The sequence below is a fragment of the Lepisosteus platostomus genome, chromosome 8 (genome assembly GCF_059453375.1).
Source record: "Lepisosteus platostomus isolate fLepPlt1 chromosome 8, fLepPlt1.hap1, whole genome shotgun sequence".
In the NCBI taxonomy this organism is placed as follows: Eukaryota; Metazoa; Chordata; class Actinopteri; order Semionotiformes; family Lepisosteidae; genus Lepisosteus; species Lepisosteus platostomus.
Genome location: NC_142618.1, coordinates 21,077,687 through 21,096,265, shown reverse-complemented (window position 1 = coordinate 21,096,265; position 18,579 = coordinate 21,077,687). Strand labels below are relative to the sequence as shown.

General features: G+C 46.0%; 1 protein-coding gene across 16 annotated transcripts in view; it reads left to right on the top strand.

The window, feature by feature from the left end:
• The first annotated feature begins 4,004 nt into the window (after positions 1-4,004).
• The window catches only part of arhgap12b (Rho GTPase activating protein 12b), an 89,677-nt gene continuing 75,102 nt past the window's right edge, over positions 4,005-18,579 (top strand). For 8 of the 16 annotated variants that reach the window (XM_088642888.1, XM_088642884.1, XM_088642886.1 and 5 more), the window contains exons 1-2: positions 4,005-4,215; positions 13,398-14,171. In XM_088642888.1, the coding sequence (XP_088499014.1) occupies positions 13,470-14,171 (702 nt within the window). In that variant the 5' untranslated portion in view covers positions 4,005-4,215; positions 13,398-13,469. Of the gene's footprint in view, positions 4,216-4,934; positions 5,817-13,397; positions 14,172-18,579 lie in introns of those variants that run through there. The other 8 variants (XM_088642891.1, XM_088642889.1, XM_088642883.1 and 5 more) reach the window with 4 other exon arrangements.

Here is an 18,579-nt window from a genome sequence, read left to right as displayed (position 1 = left end):
GTAGAATTACAAACTAGAGTATAAAAGTGAGCTTCAACATGGGACTTAAAAGTGCAAGACCTGATACAGGCCAGGAGATCCTTCCAAAGTCCGTCAACCAGTGTGTGGAAGTTCACTTTAGGAACCCAAGGGAGGCCAGAGTCCACAGAAAGCAAACATGGAATATAACAGAGAGTTAAAAGTCCAGTGATGTAGTCAGGAGCCAACCTGCCCTTAACGCTGCACGGCAGTTCTTTGAATTTTATTCTGAAATCTGCAGGGAGCCTGTGGGAGGAAGTGGAAACAGATGACACATGACCGTGGATTTTCGTTTGGGTTGGGATCTGAGCAGTGGAGTTGTGAATGTGCTGCAACTTGCTCAGAACATGATTTGATACACCAGCAAGTACTGCATTCCAACAATCAAGCCTTGAAAAGTCAAAAGCACTCATTAGCATTCTCTGTTAGCATTGAATTGGGAGAGACGTGTATTGATAGTTCAAAGGAACTAGTAAAGGTTTTATTCCGTGCCGAAAAGAGACACAAGGTTTCGGCTGTGGAGTCATCTTTGGTTGTGATATGTTCAGTATTCCAAAGACAAATACACATATTCAGCATTGTACTTAAAATTTAAAGCTCAAGTCAAAAATGACACTACGTTTCCTGGCCTCCGTACCATACTTCGACAGATCCCAAGACCATCAATAGTTTAACGAAGCCTGACACATTTGTGGAGTTGATAAGGAAAGTCAATCATCATAAATCCAGTCTTGGAAGAGCCCAGACATTTAAGATTTTGTCACATGTGTTTTTAACAGTATCTAAGCAACAAGTGCTTGAATAACATTTTATTGTAACATCTGGGGGTCATCAGCTGAGAATGACAGATGATTCCATACCTATGAAGAATCTGACCCAATGGTAACTTATTGGATGATTGTACCCACTACACCCATGCACCATTTAAACTCAACAGCATGTTTTTTAAAAAGTAAATTAAATTTGCTTGTGCTAATGATCTTGAGAAATGCAATGCTTAGCTTTACCCAAAGTCACTTTTAAGTTAAACCACACATAGTTTGTGATTACTATCTTATGTACTATGGTCTATATATATTTGGCAAGAATAATCAAGTACGTATTACTTTATACAGTAAAGGGAAGTCAAAATTGAAAATATGTATTTGCTGACCTTTCAGAAGCATACAATGTGGCAGGACCCAGATCCCTAGTATAAAATTATTCATTTCCATACATTATTCTAAAATGACAGAGAAATATTTTTTGTACGAATGTGCTTTTTGTGCTTAAAAGGTGCGTGACCAGCCGAGATTACAGAGACACATAGTGTAATAAAGACTGTTTACCGTAGTGGACCAAGAACAGGTGGCATGATATATACTATTTCTTGCATTAGGGATTTCTTTTCGCATACCCCAACTTGCTCTCCATGAGACACACAGACAGGGGGAGAAGCTTGGGGTCAGAGGGCAGGGTCAGCCATTTATATACAGCACCCCTGGAGCAGTTGGGGTTCAGGGCCTTGCTTATGAGCCCAACAGAGTAAGATTCCTCTGCCGGCCGCGGGATACGAACCAGCAACCTTCCAGCCACAGGCGCAGATCCTTAACCACAGAGCCACCGCACTGCCCTCCGAGGAGGAGCAACGCCCAGTTTAGACAAATTATTCTCTGTCGGGTCGACAGGAATAAATAGATCAATCACATTAAAGCAGTTCTAATATGACCCAAAAGCCTCTCAGATCTATTCACCGAGGTGATATGGTCATCACAACAGAACTAAGGTCCAGAACACGAACACACAAAAAAAGAAGCAGCGCTCATCAGCAGTTCACGAGTATCGCTAATAAGCTGCTTCTTTACTACGCATCGACCTAAAGCCAGGCTTACCAAACAGCTCACGTGCAGATGCGTGAGATTTTCACTGAACTGCGACAGCCTGCTGGAGAACATTTGCCAATAATACTAAGGTAGCTATTGGCTGACAGTTATTGAAAGGCTGGTGTCTAAATCTCGCTAAATAAGTGCCTCCTGTTCTCAGTCTGGAATGTGTTTTCCCCTGGTTTTCAATTGCATGTTCTGGTTCATGTTTCACTTTTGATCCTGAATAAACCCATTGGGTTAACTTTGTCAAGGCCTTGTATCACAACAACTGCACACTAATGACGTTTAAGCTTAGTCGCACATTTACTTGCTACTGTTTCATTATAAATTAATGAAACAATCTTTACAAGGTGGGATAAAAAAATGATTTCATCTGAAATCATGAGAGTTCATTTGGACAGTTATTGGTTTTTAAAGGCACTAATAAAAAGTAGAGGTGTCAACAGGTCATTTACATACCATTCTGCTCCAATTGACTTAGACTAGATTTATTTTCATTTAACTCCAATTAAAAATGCTTTCAATAATTAAATTGGGAAAAAGTAGACCTGAATGCATATTGAGTTTCCTTTAAAAATATAATTTAAAAGCAATAAAAAATTTGTTTTCTTGTCCACAAAAGGCATCTTAATGACAATTTGTGATTTACATCTCTTTAATTGCACAATTAGTGGAACACATTTTAAAATCTTGGCATAATACAATTGACCTCCACAATTAACTAAATGTATTCTCCAAAGTCAGATGTTTAAGAGTTATATAGTAAGGTTCTCCTAGTATTTTTTTAAAAAGCTAAATTGGTCAGTACAGCTTTTGGAGGGGTTCTGTTCTATACTGCTTTCTGTGTCATACAGACCACTGGGAAAGTTTGCTGTCTGCATAATCCATTGAAAAAAACTAAAAAATGTGCCAGAGACCACATAATCGAGGCAATAATATGGATCTATTATCCAGTCTCGGCAGCACCAGCCATCTGTCTCCTCTAAGCACGGCTGGCAGGGAATCCAAAGACTTCTGAAAGAAGGTCTCTTGAATTTGTTTGGATTTATTAACATTTTCCCTTGACAGAACTGCAACTATTTGCGTCGATGGTTCAGGTCGAGAAGCCTCAACTATTCCTGAGCAGAATTTTGGAGAATGTGGCGGAAGGCGACGCGCTCTTTCACTGCATCTCAAAAGAAATGTCACCCGAAAATGCGTGTGGACTTGGAAGATGGCAGTCTCTCTCACTGTACGGTATTTCCGTATAATGCATCGTTTCAAACAGTACGATAAACGAGTGCCCCTTATTTTTAATATTATTTAAACAATACCCTTTTAAAGTAATCAAAGCAAGCTCATCGTCTCCTACCCATGCAGTACATTCATAAAGAAGAGCAGAAATCGGAGACACCTGCAGTTCCGTTGGGGTTTTGAATGAGTGTAGGAAGACATGTTGTCTAGGAGGTAAACTGAGCCTTGTGGGCACGCTCTGCAGTGGACTGGTATCCTCCCATTGACAGGTCAGGGCTGTCCAGTCCGGGTCATGAGAACGTGCAGTTTTTAATTTCGGCTCAGCTCTTCATTACCAGCGCTTCCCAGCTCATCGGGCCCTTAAAGACACCTACAGGAACAGCAGACACTACAGCCCTCAAGACACGGACTGGACAGCCCCGATCCGTGAAGGTACTGAAAATGCTTTCGTTGGTGCTAACAGTCCAATTTAACTGTAGACGTGCCTGACTGCGTTGTACGTTGAAAACGGTGTAGCTTATCATTAAAAAAATCTTGTTGCGTAAGTTGTATTAAAACCTTCAGAAGGCTGGGGGAAACAAAACTTTTCCAGTTTCATAACTTATTTTCCCGTTTAAAAAAAACAAATACCTATTTTGCCGTGGGAAGGCAAATATGCCACTGGCATATGTATCGGCTCACCACATATTATGACATACGTTCACCAAGGAGAGGTCAGCAAATAAAAAAAAACCCAACTACATCGAGCCGTCCAGCGTTTAATGTAATTCAGACAAACCACAAGATGGTGCCAGTCCCCAGGACAGCCTGCCCCGTGCACCAGACATTAATGAACTCAAGCTGCAGGGCGAAGCGATACCGTCCGGCGGCGGAGCTGGGCGGCCGGCGAGGCGGGAGCGAGCGCAGCGTGTGCGCGTCAGGCGAGTGGAAACGGGGCGGAGGGAGAGGGCGCTCCTGCCGGGGAAGACGCGCGGCGCGCCTGCGACCTGTGCGGACTGCGGACTAGGAAACCGGGCGGAAAGAGAGAAGTTTATTTACTGACAGGGACCGCTGGGCTTTGAAAACCGGGGACGCCGAGGGGCGGAAAGAAAAGTAGCAGGTTAGTAAAAGATGCCTTGTTGTTTGCCGGCGCGAACCAAAGTGACTGAGGGTCGGTAGCGGCTACTGAAACTCGCTTCGGGACACGATACTTGATCCCCCATGTTTCTCTGCCGAAATGAAAAAGAACCTGTTCTGTCTGGCAGATCCGGCTGGAAAAAAACGCCTTAGGACGGTCACCACTGCAATTTGCTGACCATTATGGGCACCTACACGTGTAGTTTGTATTTAGTGTGGGGTGTTTGTCTCCCTTTTGTCTCGGTGTTTTTACTGTTTCAAGTGCTACAGCGCGGAGTTGACTAATCTCATTAGAAAGCCGTGCCTTGCGGTTTTGAATCAAGTGCGGTGCATTTCTTTCACCTCCTAGCAGCTAGGACCTCATGGCCTTTCCGTATTTATTAAGCATCTGTATCAAAGTGACACTTGTGGGACCGCGTATCTAATGGAGATCGCAAGGAAACCGTGTTTTTGTAAGGCGGCGTAAACGCTGCATGTTGTAGGAGCAGTTTCAACCGGGGGGGGGAGATTTCCAAGGAGGGCAAAAAAACTTGTTTTATTGTATGTTTCGGTGAAAAACAAATCGGGAACCGAGCGAGCGGTGCCGAATGTGTTCATTTGCAGATCCGATTAAATCGCGGGGGCAGGATATGGTCTTTCAGGTACAACGCCACGTTATTTAAGGAATGTCCTGGGAGACGCGAGCATGCTCCGATCTTGTTAAGGGTTCACAAACGTGGTTTACAACTCGGTGGGCCCCAAAGACGCCCCCCTCCATACTGGCCTGTTTGGGGAGGGAGTACTTTCACGCAGAGCAGCGGTTGGGAGCAGATAAGCGAATTGGGTCCTCTGGTTGTGTGTGTTTTTGCCGTCGTTTGATGTAGTAGCCACAGCCACCAACCTAAACTGCATTGTTGTTCTACTTAAGTCGAGATGTCGGGTTTCTAAAAGCAAGGATTTTCTTAAAAAGCGCAAACCACCTGTTTTCGCCTGCTTTAGGAAATATACTGAAACATACGTCGTGACTACGACTAAGATTTCTGTGGTTTCAGCGCGTTGTGGGTTTAAGGCTGGATACACAAACTCGTCGCTCCTAAGGAGGAGAGAGGTGGAGATTAGATTTTTATCTCACAAAGGCAACACCGCCGTAACTGCTGTGGCATTCTGACTTGTCTCAGTCTGGTATTGCGAAGAGCTGAAGTACAGTAAGGTCAGCCTGGTGGGGAGTAACTCCGCCGAGCTGCCCGTGTGTGCGTGTGCAGCCGGACTCCTGCGGTACCGTCTTGGACGCAGCGGGCTGTCGTGAACCGGCCGAGTACCGCGTTTTACTGCGACTACGCGAGGAGTTGTGTTCATCGGAAGCCGAGCAGCCCCGGACGGTGCTCTCTTTAAGCCCGCCAGCAAGAGCCCCGCGCCCGGCGGCAGCTGCCGCGCAGCCCCGCCGGAGATCTGCCAGATGCGGGACGCGGCTCCGGTCCCGGGGCGCTGCGCTGCTCTGTCTGGGCCAGTCGGTGCCCCTGGTGCGAGCAGCCGGGAGACATTCCAGGGAGCCGGACGCGAGCGCTGAGTCGGCTGGCGACACGTCCCTACAAGCCCGAGGTGTAGGTAGGTAAGAAGCCACCGACAAATGCCCTTCCTCCCTCCCGCCCATTTCAGCCGTGAGGACGATTTTCTTTAAAAACCCGCGTTTCACTAAAGAATTCGTTTTGCCGGTCGTCGTGTTTCGGATGTTTTTTTTTAAAGAACGTGGTTATAAAACCCTTCATGTTGGGTGTTGGTCTTTTGTTTTGTTTACCGGTAGTCGAGCTGTTTTGAAGGATATTTTCTTTCCTGGCCTTTAAAAGGCGTTCACTCTTCCTACCTGTCTCATTTCAGGAAGAGGTTGCTCTGTCCCTCCCCCTCCAACTTTCGCACTATGCGGTGCAAAGCCCTGTTCCCTTTAAAGTTTTTTTGCAAGGATGCCGTTTCGTGAAAGCAGCGGCCGGTTGGCCAGCGAGTTTGGAGACTCTGGCGGGGAGTGTCGGAGTAAAATTCAACAGGAGAAAAGAATACACCTGGGCACGTCTGATCTAAATCCGGCAAAAGTAGGCCATTCAGTGTTGAGATAGGATGCGTGGGACATGAATCTGGCTTGAAGGTGAAAATGCTGTATTTTTAGTGCAGTTTCTGAGCAAGGTCATTTTATTCACTGCAGATGACAGATTACGCCACCTTCAATCTTTTACAGCTTTTGTTTGGCAGTGGTTGGGTGACTGTGGTCTGATAGATACTTTATTCAGGTGGGTAGCTGCATCAGCATGCGTAGGCTGCAAAGGAACAAGTAATAGGTTTATTCCATGCTGAAAAGAGAAGGCTCTACGGCCGAAACGTTGTGTTTTCTTCTCTTTTCAGCATGGAATAAACCTATTACTAGATACTTTATTGTCCACGACTGTGTAAATTTGTCTTTGGCTTTTCCCATAAAAGTGCAAAACACACACGTTTAACGTGAAAGTCACATAAAGTACATGCCATCACAAAAGCCGTCTGTACTGCATCAATAAAGGGATGGATAAATTGGTAGTCGGGGGACTACATTTACATACATTTAGAGAGCAGTTTTACTGCAGAGGAGACAAGGGACGTCTTATACATGTTTGTATTTGAATTTGGTATCCCGTAGTTCTCCCTGGTGGGTGCCTTACAAATTGAAAATGGAGTGGGTACTTGGATTCAGCTGTGATGTTGCCTTGCCATTCTACGAACTCTATTATCGTGTAAATTGCTGACCTGGGCCCATTGTTTTTCCTGCCATTTTCACAATCTGATCGAATTCATGAGTACTCTTTCTCGATTCATTGGAAGGACCACATAGCAGATAACCAAATTCATCTCTGTTCTAGATCTCTAGCAACTGTTGTTCCATTAATTAATTAGGAATGCATATTTGCTCAGAGTTATACTGCTGTTACACAGAGCATGTGAAGAAGGCCTAGTTTCCTGTCAGCAGGGAATAAACCTGTACCTGTTCCTTTGCAGCCTACAGCTACTGAAACAGCTTCCTACTCAAACAGCTTCAGCCCATGTTGTAATCAAATAACAAAACAGTATTGTAGCGTAGTTCCCCATGCAGACTATTTAACAGGTTTTCTGGGATCTAACTAAGGGGAGAATGGAGACTTCCTAAGAGCCAGGAAGGGCTCTCCTCCCGTGAGGAAGATCTAGCATGTGTCTTCACAGCAGGAGCAGAAATATCACTGTCAGCTTTCTCCTGATCTCAGATCTGAGTGATACGTGTTATACAATTTGACAGATCTGACGGGAGACATCTCGTCGCCTTTTTTCTAAAGATGTGGAGGGAGACTGGTCCCGAAAGAGCACCTTGGTTGTTTAGGAAACTTAATGCTATAACTGAGATTAGAGTGGTAAGCGAGACCCCTTCATGGGAAGTGCTGAGGGAGGGCAACCCTTCTGGGTCCAGAGGAGCCGTAGTCGTTAATCTGATTGAAGATAATCCGTCCGTTTAACCTATCAGTGTGTCTTTGGACTGTGGGATGGACACCAGTGCACCCAGAGGAAACCCACATGAACACAAGGTGAACACACAAGCTCCGCACAGATAGCACACTAGGTCCAGATTTGAACCCAGGCTTCCTGGTCCAGTGCTAAGCACTGTGCTAGCATCCCTCCCCCACAAAACGCCACAGGCAATTTGCCTGCTGTGTTTATTTGTGGCCTTCTGTGGAAGAGGAAAGAAGAGAATTAGGAAGTGGGCAAATGGGAATTAAAAATGTTATTTTAATCCCCTTTTCCAGTGCCTCGTTTTGCCCTCTTTTGGAGGAAACCTGGATTTCATTTGCTGTTTGACAAAAAAAAAAATGTTCAGCGGCCGAGAAGGCTGGCACAGTCAATTTTATATAAAGATTTGTACCGCGCGGTCTGACACCGAGATGAAGCTCAGTTTTGGATCTTAGACTGCGGAGTGAAATTCAAGAAGTTGGGTCCTGTTCTCTGGTTGAAACACAACTGTTCACCGCTGGCAGCTAAAAGCATTTGCTGAGCATTGCACTTTTGTTGTTCCTGTTTGTTTTGAACACGTTGGTTTTTAGATGAAGGCATAAAAATACTGTTCTTCAGGCGTGATCCTGTGCAGCCTTGCCAGCTTTACTGTCTGTTAAATAACGCTGGGCCTTGCAACTGTCTGAGGGAATAAAAAAGCAACAGACTCTGTATTTCAAGAGTTAATTGATAGTGGTGCTTACTCAGGGCAGTAATGAATTGAGCAATGCCGTGACTACAAACTTGTAATGTACCAGGAGCATTCTGCCATGGTGACTACTTTTATTGTGGAAATTCCAGCGATGTTGGCTGCTTCTGATAAGTCTGTGCATGCATCGATATGAAAGAACAGGGCCGCGTGGCTGGAAAATCTTAAAATCATTTCTCAACCTCACCGTGAAGCTTGTGTGGCTTGTTTTATTTTCCACACATTTTGAAATGGATTTTGTATCTGGGGGGGGAAACCCCAACAATTTGTCTTTTTGTGTCGTCCGTGAGGATGCACAGCGTCAACGACAACTGGGAAAGAGCCTGAATTGAAAACATCTGTTTGTCAGAGTTCTGGGTCGGTGTGGTAAACGTGTACTTTAGGAGGATGTGAGAGGGGCTGATTTGTGAATGTGGAGCTTGACTTTGGATAAACCTCCAGATCTGTTGAGATTTAAGGTGTCTTTTGGGGTTGGTGGAGATTAATGGAGTCTGGGAAGATTTCATCCTGTCGTCTTCGGGGGTTGGTGTGGTTGTGCCCGGGACTTAGCAGGAAAATGCACAAGCACGTCTTTTAATTTCCTTGCTTTTCATGAGTTTGTTGTTTAAAATTAGGGTGAATTAACTGGGGCTGGTGAACACCAATAGCATGTAATCTCTACCTCCCCTAGGGCTTCTGTTCATTGGCAGCAGCAGTGTTAGTGAAAATAAGCTGCAGCATGCAGATCCAGGCTAAGGAGCAGATCACATCAAAAGACAGTGATAAGAACTTGTTTGGTAATCTGTTGGGTTGCCTCCCATTACAATTAAACAATGTTGTAGGAAAGCAAAAAAAAAAAAAGAAAGGGAAAATACTCAAGTTTGCAGCAAAGAATATAAACAACGCCTCGATATCAGAGGTAGTGATGGCGTTTGTGTCCGTGTGGAAATGTGGGGTAAAAAGCGTTTTTGTAAAATCAAAAACAGCCTTTTTACCAAGGGTGTAACATAATGGCAGAGAATTGGAAACTTTTCCTCTGTGGTGGTCAAATCTTTTGGGTCTGCTGGAAGCCATTTTTATTAGTTTCTATTTCGGAGAGGTGGCATATGAGCAGGCTTGGTGGTTTGTTTGCTCATCTTATGTGACCGAGGAGAGTTAAATAAAGGCGAGCGATGAAGCTGCTGGCGGGCACTTTAATAGATGTGTGGCCTGTACAATTCCCGTTTGGTGGTAGAGGCTTATGTGGCACAGGGTAGGGATGAACTACTTAGCGTGAAGCATGGGGTTAAGATATCATTAAGCCCTTTTCGAAGATCGAAAACAGTTTTACTACAGGGCGAATTGACAAAACAGGGAGAATTAGTGATTATAGAAGAATCTGTGCCTAGAAACACTGAAGGCACTTTAAGAAAGCATTATGAAGTAGGGATAAGTTGAAAATGTGGATTTTTAGTGGTAGTTTTATTAAAAGAGGTAACCATGAAATACGCATTTACTTATTTTTCTATGTAACCCATCAAAAAGCCAACTGCAAATCAGATATCTTTGGACAAGCGTCCATAACAAAGTAATAGTACCCCAGGGGTGCCCAGCCACGGATATGAGGAGCTGCAGTCTGGCAGGACGTAATAGGTCACCCTTCATCGATGCGTGGGCCCCTAATAGCTCTGATGGGAGAGCATGAGACTCATAGTCTCAGGGTAGTGGGTTCGTGTCCCACGTCGGGCGCCAGGTCCTCCATGTTGGAGGTTGGGCACAAGACTAACAATCCTGTCCCGTAAAAATAAATGTTACAGAAACAGCAACGGGATGTTGCCGTCCCTACGTGCCGGAAGGCATAACAGGCAAACATCCATCCATCATCGATATGTAACGTCAGATCATCAGTCAGTAAAGCTGAGATCTCAAATGCATGGCAGGCGACGCCTGTTTCTTTGTGGCTGTCGGGAAGGGTTCAGCGCATGTGTTGCCCGGGCCCGAATCGTCCACGGGCGAAGCCGGCACCCTTGGGGGCGGTGACTGTGTCCGTCTCGGAAGCACGGTGCCCCCCTGGGGTTCTCTCCCTCCGCCCCATCACGGAGCCCCGCTTCAGCAATGTCATGGATCGGTTTCAACAGGCCGTGTCCTGGCACGAACACCGTGGGGAAAACCGCAAGTCCCGCCTGCACAATCGCTCTGGACTATCCTAGATTTTTTTATCTCAAAAGGAGAAAACGGAACAGAATTACACAACTTTTGTTAAGAATAAAGCTGTGTAGAAATGTATATGTCTTTAAGTGAATGGAAAGTCAGCACCCTTGATTTGGACAAGTACTCCTTGCCAAACCGCGATAGTTGTAGAACTGAATTTTTGCTGTTTTTTTATCAGTTTTCTTTCAAATAGTGTTTTGTGTCTTATTCCTCTTCCATGGATCGCCTTTGCCCAGAAAAGTACAATACTAGGTACTGCAATGGCTTAAGTTGAGGGTATTTGTATGAAACATATACGTTTTCAAAAGAAAGATTGAAAAAGCATGGTGTTGGCGTGATTTCATGATTTCTGTGCAGCCTGCAAGACTATTTCTTTGAGGCTTCAGGTATGGGCAGCAAAGGCACCTCGGCTGTACACATCTAAATAAAGATCAGCAGCAGGACCAGATCAGTGTCGCGTTGTGTAATACAGGGGGTGTTTTCAAGCATGAAGCAATCATGGTCTTGGTCTTCTTATCCTTTGGCCTTCTCTTGACTGCTATTTCCTAACAGCTGACTTTATTACTCACTAGTACACCCAATACATCAGCTGGGATCCTGTACTATATTTATATCCCACTCCTTAATCATTAAATTACTGTTTTTCCCTTCTCCCTAATCCAGTTATAACCATTTCCTCCTCTTTAAGCATTTGCTTATCTGAAGCAGCTGCTTCTCCCCACCTGAGAGCGGTCCTGGTCTCCCAAGCAAAATGTACAGCATGAATCCTCAGTGTCCATGTGAATTGCTGAAACATCCTGTACTTCAGGTTTGTGTGGTAAGGTGTGTAAGGAGAGTTTTATTTCAGTGTACTCTTCATGTTTTCCAAACTTTTTTTTTATTCACCCCCATTATTTAGGGTGTTATTCCCGTCTTGGTACAAAACTCTTCTTACACACCTTACCACACAAATGTAACACATGCTAATGTCATGCTGACACTGTCTTCCGGTATGAATCAGACCAGATTTAGGTTGCTTCTCTGCATGCAACCTAAAACAGCTTTTATACCATAGACTGTGCCACCAGGACTCTAATCCAATATGTACTTCAAAGAAGAAGCTCTTAACATTGAATATTCCTCCTGTTTGCTCAAAAAACGACTAGCAGGATAATGTAATCAGCTGCTGTTTGTAAAATACGACAGCTGTTTGTACCACGCACTCGGACGGGGAGCTATAATAATTCGGCGTTCAGTGAGAGATGTGAAACTTCCAACTCGGGACATAACTGATGAGGTTGTTTGGCACAGACACCACCTTAGATCCCTCCTGAAAACAGGTATGACTTCCGGTCTGTATCCTCCCGTCACCTGCTTCATTTCATCCATGGGGTAGCGCAGGGAAGGCGTTTTCCAAATTCCTGGCGACCACTGTGATTCCACCACTGAAGCAGGTGGACTGTCCACTTAGGTAGTTCAGAGACCCTCAAGAACACGGCTGGCACACATTCTTTACTTAACTGGATCACCTGAAATTAATCTACTGATCTGTTCTGACTCCGTACATAAGGGGTGGAAAGCTTATTTGGTGTGGTGGGCCAGATCTGATTTAAATTGATGTTGAGCAGGCCATACATACCAGTAATGATCTAAATACTAGGCACAGCCATTGCATAGTATTATTATTTGTATGGTTCTGTGTTTATGTATTTTAAAACTAAATGCTGCTCTTTAAACTGCAGTTAGCCATCATTACAATTTCACTAGGTGGCAGTTTAGCAAAACCTGCTCATTACCTTCAAGTATGGGATGTTTATTTAGCATTCTTAACCTTAATCACAACTATGATATTTTACATTATTTTACATGGCACAAATCTCGTTTCTGTTTAAAAGAATATTGTCCAAATGTCTTGTTAAAACTTTTTGCCAAAATTTATGCACGTTTTTTTGCTACAACAGAAGGTAAATTTTAATACACCTTTGCTGTACGATGGTCATCTTCAAAATACAAACACGGGAACAGCACTGTTCCTGGTCTCTGGTTTGTTATGCCAGTTTATGCCTTTTGTAAGCCTCAGACTCTTTCATGTAGGCCCTTAGTAATCACTGTGTACGCATGATTTTTCAAATGCGGATGTGGTTTTAAATATTTAGTACTGATTTGGTATTCTCCTTTATTAGTATAAATTGCAGGAAAGCCTGTCGCTGGACAGGCCTGAAATGGGTCAAACCCTTGGGGATTTGGAGTCGTTTTTTTCCGTCCTGTGAGAGAAACGGTTCTGAGGCCAACGTCTGTGACAGAGTGAAGGGTTAGGTGACCACTCGGTGTAACGGTCCAGTGTCCGGGGGAAAGAATTTGTAAAAAAATCTAAGGAAAATTAGTCCTCTTTTGTATCATTTTTCTTGTCATTTTACACTACATTGCAAATTTCCTTTTTTGTCTGTCATTGTTTCAGGAGGTGGTCTGCGGCTTTTGTTCCTTAAGTCTGTTTTTTCCATCGGTCACAATGAGCTTCATACTCGCAATAAGGTTTTAGGAGCAGTGAATGCTAGGAAATTGCAAAGGCAGCCCTTTGAAGGTGGACTTTAGGAATCAGTTCTCTCAGACGTAAAGAGATGTAAAAGAATCATAGAGCACAGAGTTGTGGATGTTGACCCACTCTAGAGATTTCTATGTCTTGATTTTTCCAATTGTTTTTTTTTTAAATGTTTCTGTTGGCATCTTGAAGGGCATTGTGTGAGGTGTTTGACCAAAGCTCCTGATCTGAAGGGTGTCCTGCTCTCTTCCAGAGCTGCGCCGGCGAAGCGCGCCATGTGGGTTCCTCCAGCTTTCGCTCGGTGAACTTCGGAGCCGCGCAGAAGATGGCCGACAAGGATGGCAAGTGCGACTTGGCCATAGCTCCCGGGCAGGTCTACGTGGAGGTGGAATACGACTACGAGTACAAGGCCAAAGACCGGCTCATCACCATCAGGCAAGGGGAGTGCTACATCCTGCTGAAGAAGACCAATGAGGACTGGTGGCAGGTGAAGAAGGACGAGAACACCAAACCCTTCTACGTGCCTGCCCAGTATGTGAGGGAGGTGCGCAAGGCTCTCATGCCTCCCCAGAAGCCCCTCCACTCCGGCGCTCTGGTCAAGGCGAAGCCCAACATGCTGGACATCCACCCCCTGCAGAAGTCGAACGAAAACCTGGCCAAGGCCCCCGAGATGACCAGTTTCGGCCGCCCCGCTCCCGGGCCCGTCACCCCGCCGGCCCCTCCCAGGGACGCCAACCAGAACCTGGGCAGCCCCGTGCAGAGCAAGAGCCTGGCGGAGCACTTCCTGAACAACAACAACATCAGCGGCGCCGCTGGCTCTCTCCCGGGGGCCCGGGCCGACTCGCCGCCGCCTCCCCGGCCGCCCAATCACAGCAGGTCCCCCGCGGCCGGGCGGAAGCCCCCCCTGGACCTGGAGGCCGACCGGACGCCCCCCCACTGCGACTCGGCGGGGGAGGGCTCGGAGAAGCACCGCCAGGACTCGGAGTCGGGAGACGAGCTGAGCAGCAGCTCCACCGAGCACCTGCAGGTATGCACAGCCGCGCTCGGCAGAGGCAAGGCGGGTCTGCCAGGACCGAGGGGTGCTTTCTGTTTGACCGAATAATAGTGTAATAGTGGCTGGAACAACTATAATGCCTGATAGAGAGCTGTAAAACACCTGGAAGCTCCAAAATACACGCCCAGTAGAGGGTTGTCACTTATTGACCTGTCAGATTTTTCTTTTCTTCTCTCGTGAATGCTTGGTGTGTCCCCTTGTGAGCCCGCGTTTCATGCATCTTGTGGACGGCACAGAACGGCACAGGGTTCTGCGTTGTTCTGTTCTTCCCCGGTGCCAGGCAGCAAGTTTAGTTGAGGGCCTTGTTAAACGTGGGCATGCCATCTAAGGATACAGCCTCCGTGATGCCAAATGCTTTCGGCCCATTTATCCTGCGGTCCAAAAGGCCGGCTGTGTCTGCCATAAATTCCTGCGCACTCTTCGCTTTTCTTGAGCCTCACAGGTATCTTGATGATTAGTACTGAGGAGACCAAGTAACTTCTGAGTTTGACCAAATGTACTTTTTCCCCGCCGGTCAGGTGTGACTGTTTCTTGTAATAAGGAATTGGGTGTCCAGACAGATCGATATTTGCGGCAGCATGGAGAGCCGGTGTCTGTTGAAGCCCTGTAAGAGCAAAGGGCTTTTCTCTGTTGCTCCCAGAACTTCGCTGTGCACAGAGTGCCCTGAAATGGCGGTGTACAGAAGAGGCTGAGCTGCTGCAAGATAGGATGTCTGAAATGAGACAAAGAGGATGCCCCCCACTGCTAAGATAAGGACTCTTTCAGATGCTTGGATGCTGGATTTCAGTGTCCCCACCCCCCACCCCAATTATTTTCGCTGTGCATAGTAATCTGAAGTGGTTTATTAAGCAAATAGGCTGAGTCGCCACCTTTTAATCCAGCCGCGCATTAAGACGCATTGCACTTGCTTTGTTCTCTTTGCCAAAAAAAGCTGTGGAAGTGGCTGCTATAGAACAAAAACCAGAGACAATTAATAGAAACTAGGTCACATCAGCAGAGGATTCATCCCCATGTCTAAATTGGAGAATCAGAGGGCTGTAGATCCAAGATACGGCATCTCGTTTTTAATTGGCCGCTACAGAGACTGGCCTGCGGAAGGGATGGTCTTGAATGCCTGATCAGCTCACGGTTCTTATGAGAAAGGAATCATCTGGCCGGGTTCCCTGATCTGTGGTGTAACTACCTGAGCGATGCAGTTCAGCTCTTGGAAAATTCCCCATAAAAGTGCCGTGCTGAAGAGCTTCGCTGTTGCGGGTATTTCTCTCACTGCTGTTTTGCCTTCCCGAGTTCTGTCGGGGATGTGCTGTAGATACCATCAAATTAACTTGTCATTTATACATGCTAAATTTGATGAAACCCTTACTTTTAAGCAAAAACAGAAACTTGTGACTGCAGCAAACTCGCGAAAATATCCGTAGAATGACAGTCGTGTCTGATCCCTTCCTCGCCTGAATTCAATATCCCAAATCCCTGTACTTATTTTTTTGAAAAACATAAATGCATGAAGCAATTATTTTGATGCTCAGTATTCTTGGGTGTCTTCTGCTTCAAAAAGTTTCAAGAAAACAAATTAGCATGACGAGGCCAAAATGTCTGTTTGCCTATAGACCGGCAAATTATAAAATGCTTTGATTTGAAAAGTATGTTTTTTCACAAAGTCCCGGTTCTGCCTTTGTTTTATTTTGATGTTTAATGTCAAAAGGGCCTCTGAATATCATTTTCCAGAGTCATACGAACTCTATGTAGAGTCATATATATATATAGAGAGAGAATGAGAATATAAGACAGCAGCTGTATCACCCTACAACTTACAACTGGCAGCCCACTGAAGCTTAGCAGGTGCCTGGCCAGTATCTGGATGGGAGACCAGGTTGGTGCTGGAAGAGGTGTCAGTGGGACCAGTAGGGGGTGCTAACCCTGCGGTCTGTGTGGGTCCTAATGCCCCAGTATAGTGAAGGGGGAACTCTACTGTAAAATGCACTTTCCTGACTCTCTGTGGTCATTATAAATCCCAGGGTGTTTCTCGAAACGAGTAGGGATATTAACCCCGGCGTCCTGGCCAAATTTCCCCCTGGCCTTTACCAGTCATGGCCTCCAATTAATCCCCATCTATAAACTGGCTTCATCTCTCTGTTCCCCTTCCCTGTGGTAGCTGATGTGTGGGGAGCGTACTGGTGCATCATCCAGGTGGGGGCTGCACACTGGTGGTGGTGGAGAGGATCCCCCGTTGCCCCCCCCCCAAAGCACTTTGAATGGAGCGTCCAGAAAGATGTATGCGTAAGGATTGTTATTATATTTTGATTGAACATAAGCCAGCCTCTCTGAAGAGGTATCCTGGCCAAGCGACGCAGTGAAAGCGACTCTCCACGCTGAGCCCCCTGTGAGCGTCTGCGGTGTCCAGGAGAGAGAGGGGGAGAGAGATGACTGAGCCTCCGCAGGCCGCAGTGCAGCGACAGCTCCGGCTCTTTCCTGAGCTGTTGGCACGAACGTTGTGAGCCACGTCCAAAACGTTAGCTCTTATAATGAAGTTTCTTAAGCTTGCTTAATGGCTTTTATTTGATTTTGCTGTTATTGCGGGTTTCTCTTCAGGGTTTGCAGAGACCCCAAAAGACATCAGCTGTTGTTAGCGGTAGGTGTACCAGTTGTGGCAAGACTCACGTCGGCTCTGCTGTCTCGAGGGCCCAGGCAGACTGTGACAAGTGTTTTTTCCACATTAAGGACACAAAATAACATTTCAAAGCAGCTGCCGCGGGCTTTCTTTAACCCCAATGCCGCCATCCGCCCCTGGTTTTTGAAGAAGGTATTTCTTGGTCTAGCCTGTCTTGATCCTTTCCTTTGTCGTCGTTGTATCGGAATTGACCGGTCTGGGTGTTGTGAGGCCTCACCTCCTGAGTCCGGCTGTCTGTCTGAAAGAGCCGGCGGCGGCTCAGTGCGTCACGTGGCCGTAGACGGATGCGCCGCGCTCCCGTCGGCACGCGGCCGGTCTTGTTCGCTCCGGAACGTTCTATGGATCGTGAGGGGATGGGCATGGGACAGGGTCTCTGCCTTGAAGAGGTGGCGGCGTCTGAGCAGTATGGGAGACGGAGGCCAGGCTGCTTTTACATGCTCTTTTCCTTTAAAGGCTTTGTACAGTGCGCAGTATGGGAAAGTGTGTTGTTCAGAAACCCGCTGGACCAGGGGAAGGTCTGTGTAACTTGTTACTTTCCTTTGAAGGGTGACAAATTAAAAAATAAACATTTGCAAGTGCTTTTTTTTTTTGCAAAAAACTTGTAAACTTAGTTTTTTTTTAAACTTGCAAAAACACTAGGTTGTTTTTCTTCAAAGGATATCTTGCTTGCCATGGTATCATGTTGTGACTCCTTAAGTGGAGGGAAACACACTATGGCTTGCATAACAAGATAGAGAGCCACTCTGACTAGAGTATAATGGGAAAGGAGTATGTTTATCCTCTTTACAGCTGTTGGCAAATCCTGCACTAACGGCAGGCCGGAGGAGAGCCGGCTGTTTTAGGGAGGGGTGCAGCTCGGTGGGTTGCTCTCGGTTTTCCCCAGTTTCACCAGAGGTGCTCTCCTCCCCACTGATAGCTGATGTGTGGTGAGCGTTCTGGCGCACTATGGCTGCCATCGCATCATCCAGGTGGATGCTGCACATTGGTGGTGGTGGAGGGGAGTCCCCATTACCTGTAAAGCGCTTTGAGTGGAGTGTCCAGAAAAGCGCTATATAAGTGTAAGCAATTATTATTATTATTATTATTTTTATTATTATTATTATTATTATTATTATTATTAAGAGACTCCCATCAGCAGGCTATTCTTTTTTTTCCCCACGTGGAAGTTGAGGTCGCGCAAGCAACCGTTCAGGAACGCTGAGCGCCACCCAGCCTTCAGGGCGACCACCGCCCTTTTCTCTTCGCTGCTTACCGAGAGAGGGGCCTTGTGTCTCAGGAGTTACAGCTGCAGTCTGCGTCACCTGGTTCTGTTGGTTGGTTGTTAATGAGGAGCGGAGGCCACATTGTCAAAAAAACTTTCTTTGTAACAAAGAAAGCGAGCGTGTTGAGGGTTTCCTGCAGGAGAAGGCTTGGGTCAGGTGGTAACCTCCCACAGATAATATAAAGTGGCACATTAAGATCAGCTCTTTCAGCTATGTAAAAGCTAGATTAGCGTACTAGTGTGTGCACTAGCTAGCTTCGTTATTATAACTGTTATCCTGAACAAGATGTGATTAGACCCATCTACTAGTTTGATTATATAGGATGCATCAGTGATGTGGGCGACCCCTGAAGCTGCCTGGGGATGAGTTTTGTGCTTGAAGCAAGTTGGTATTTGCTATTATCTGTCTGAATCAAGCCATCGTTATGTTCTTTTTGCTGTTGACGCCCCAT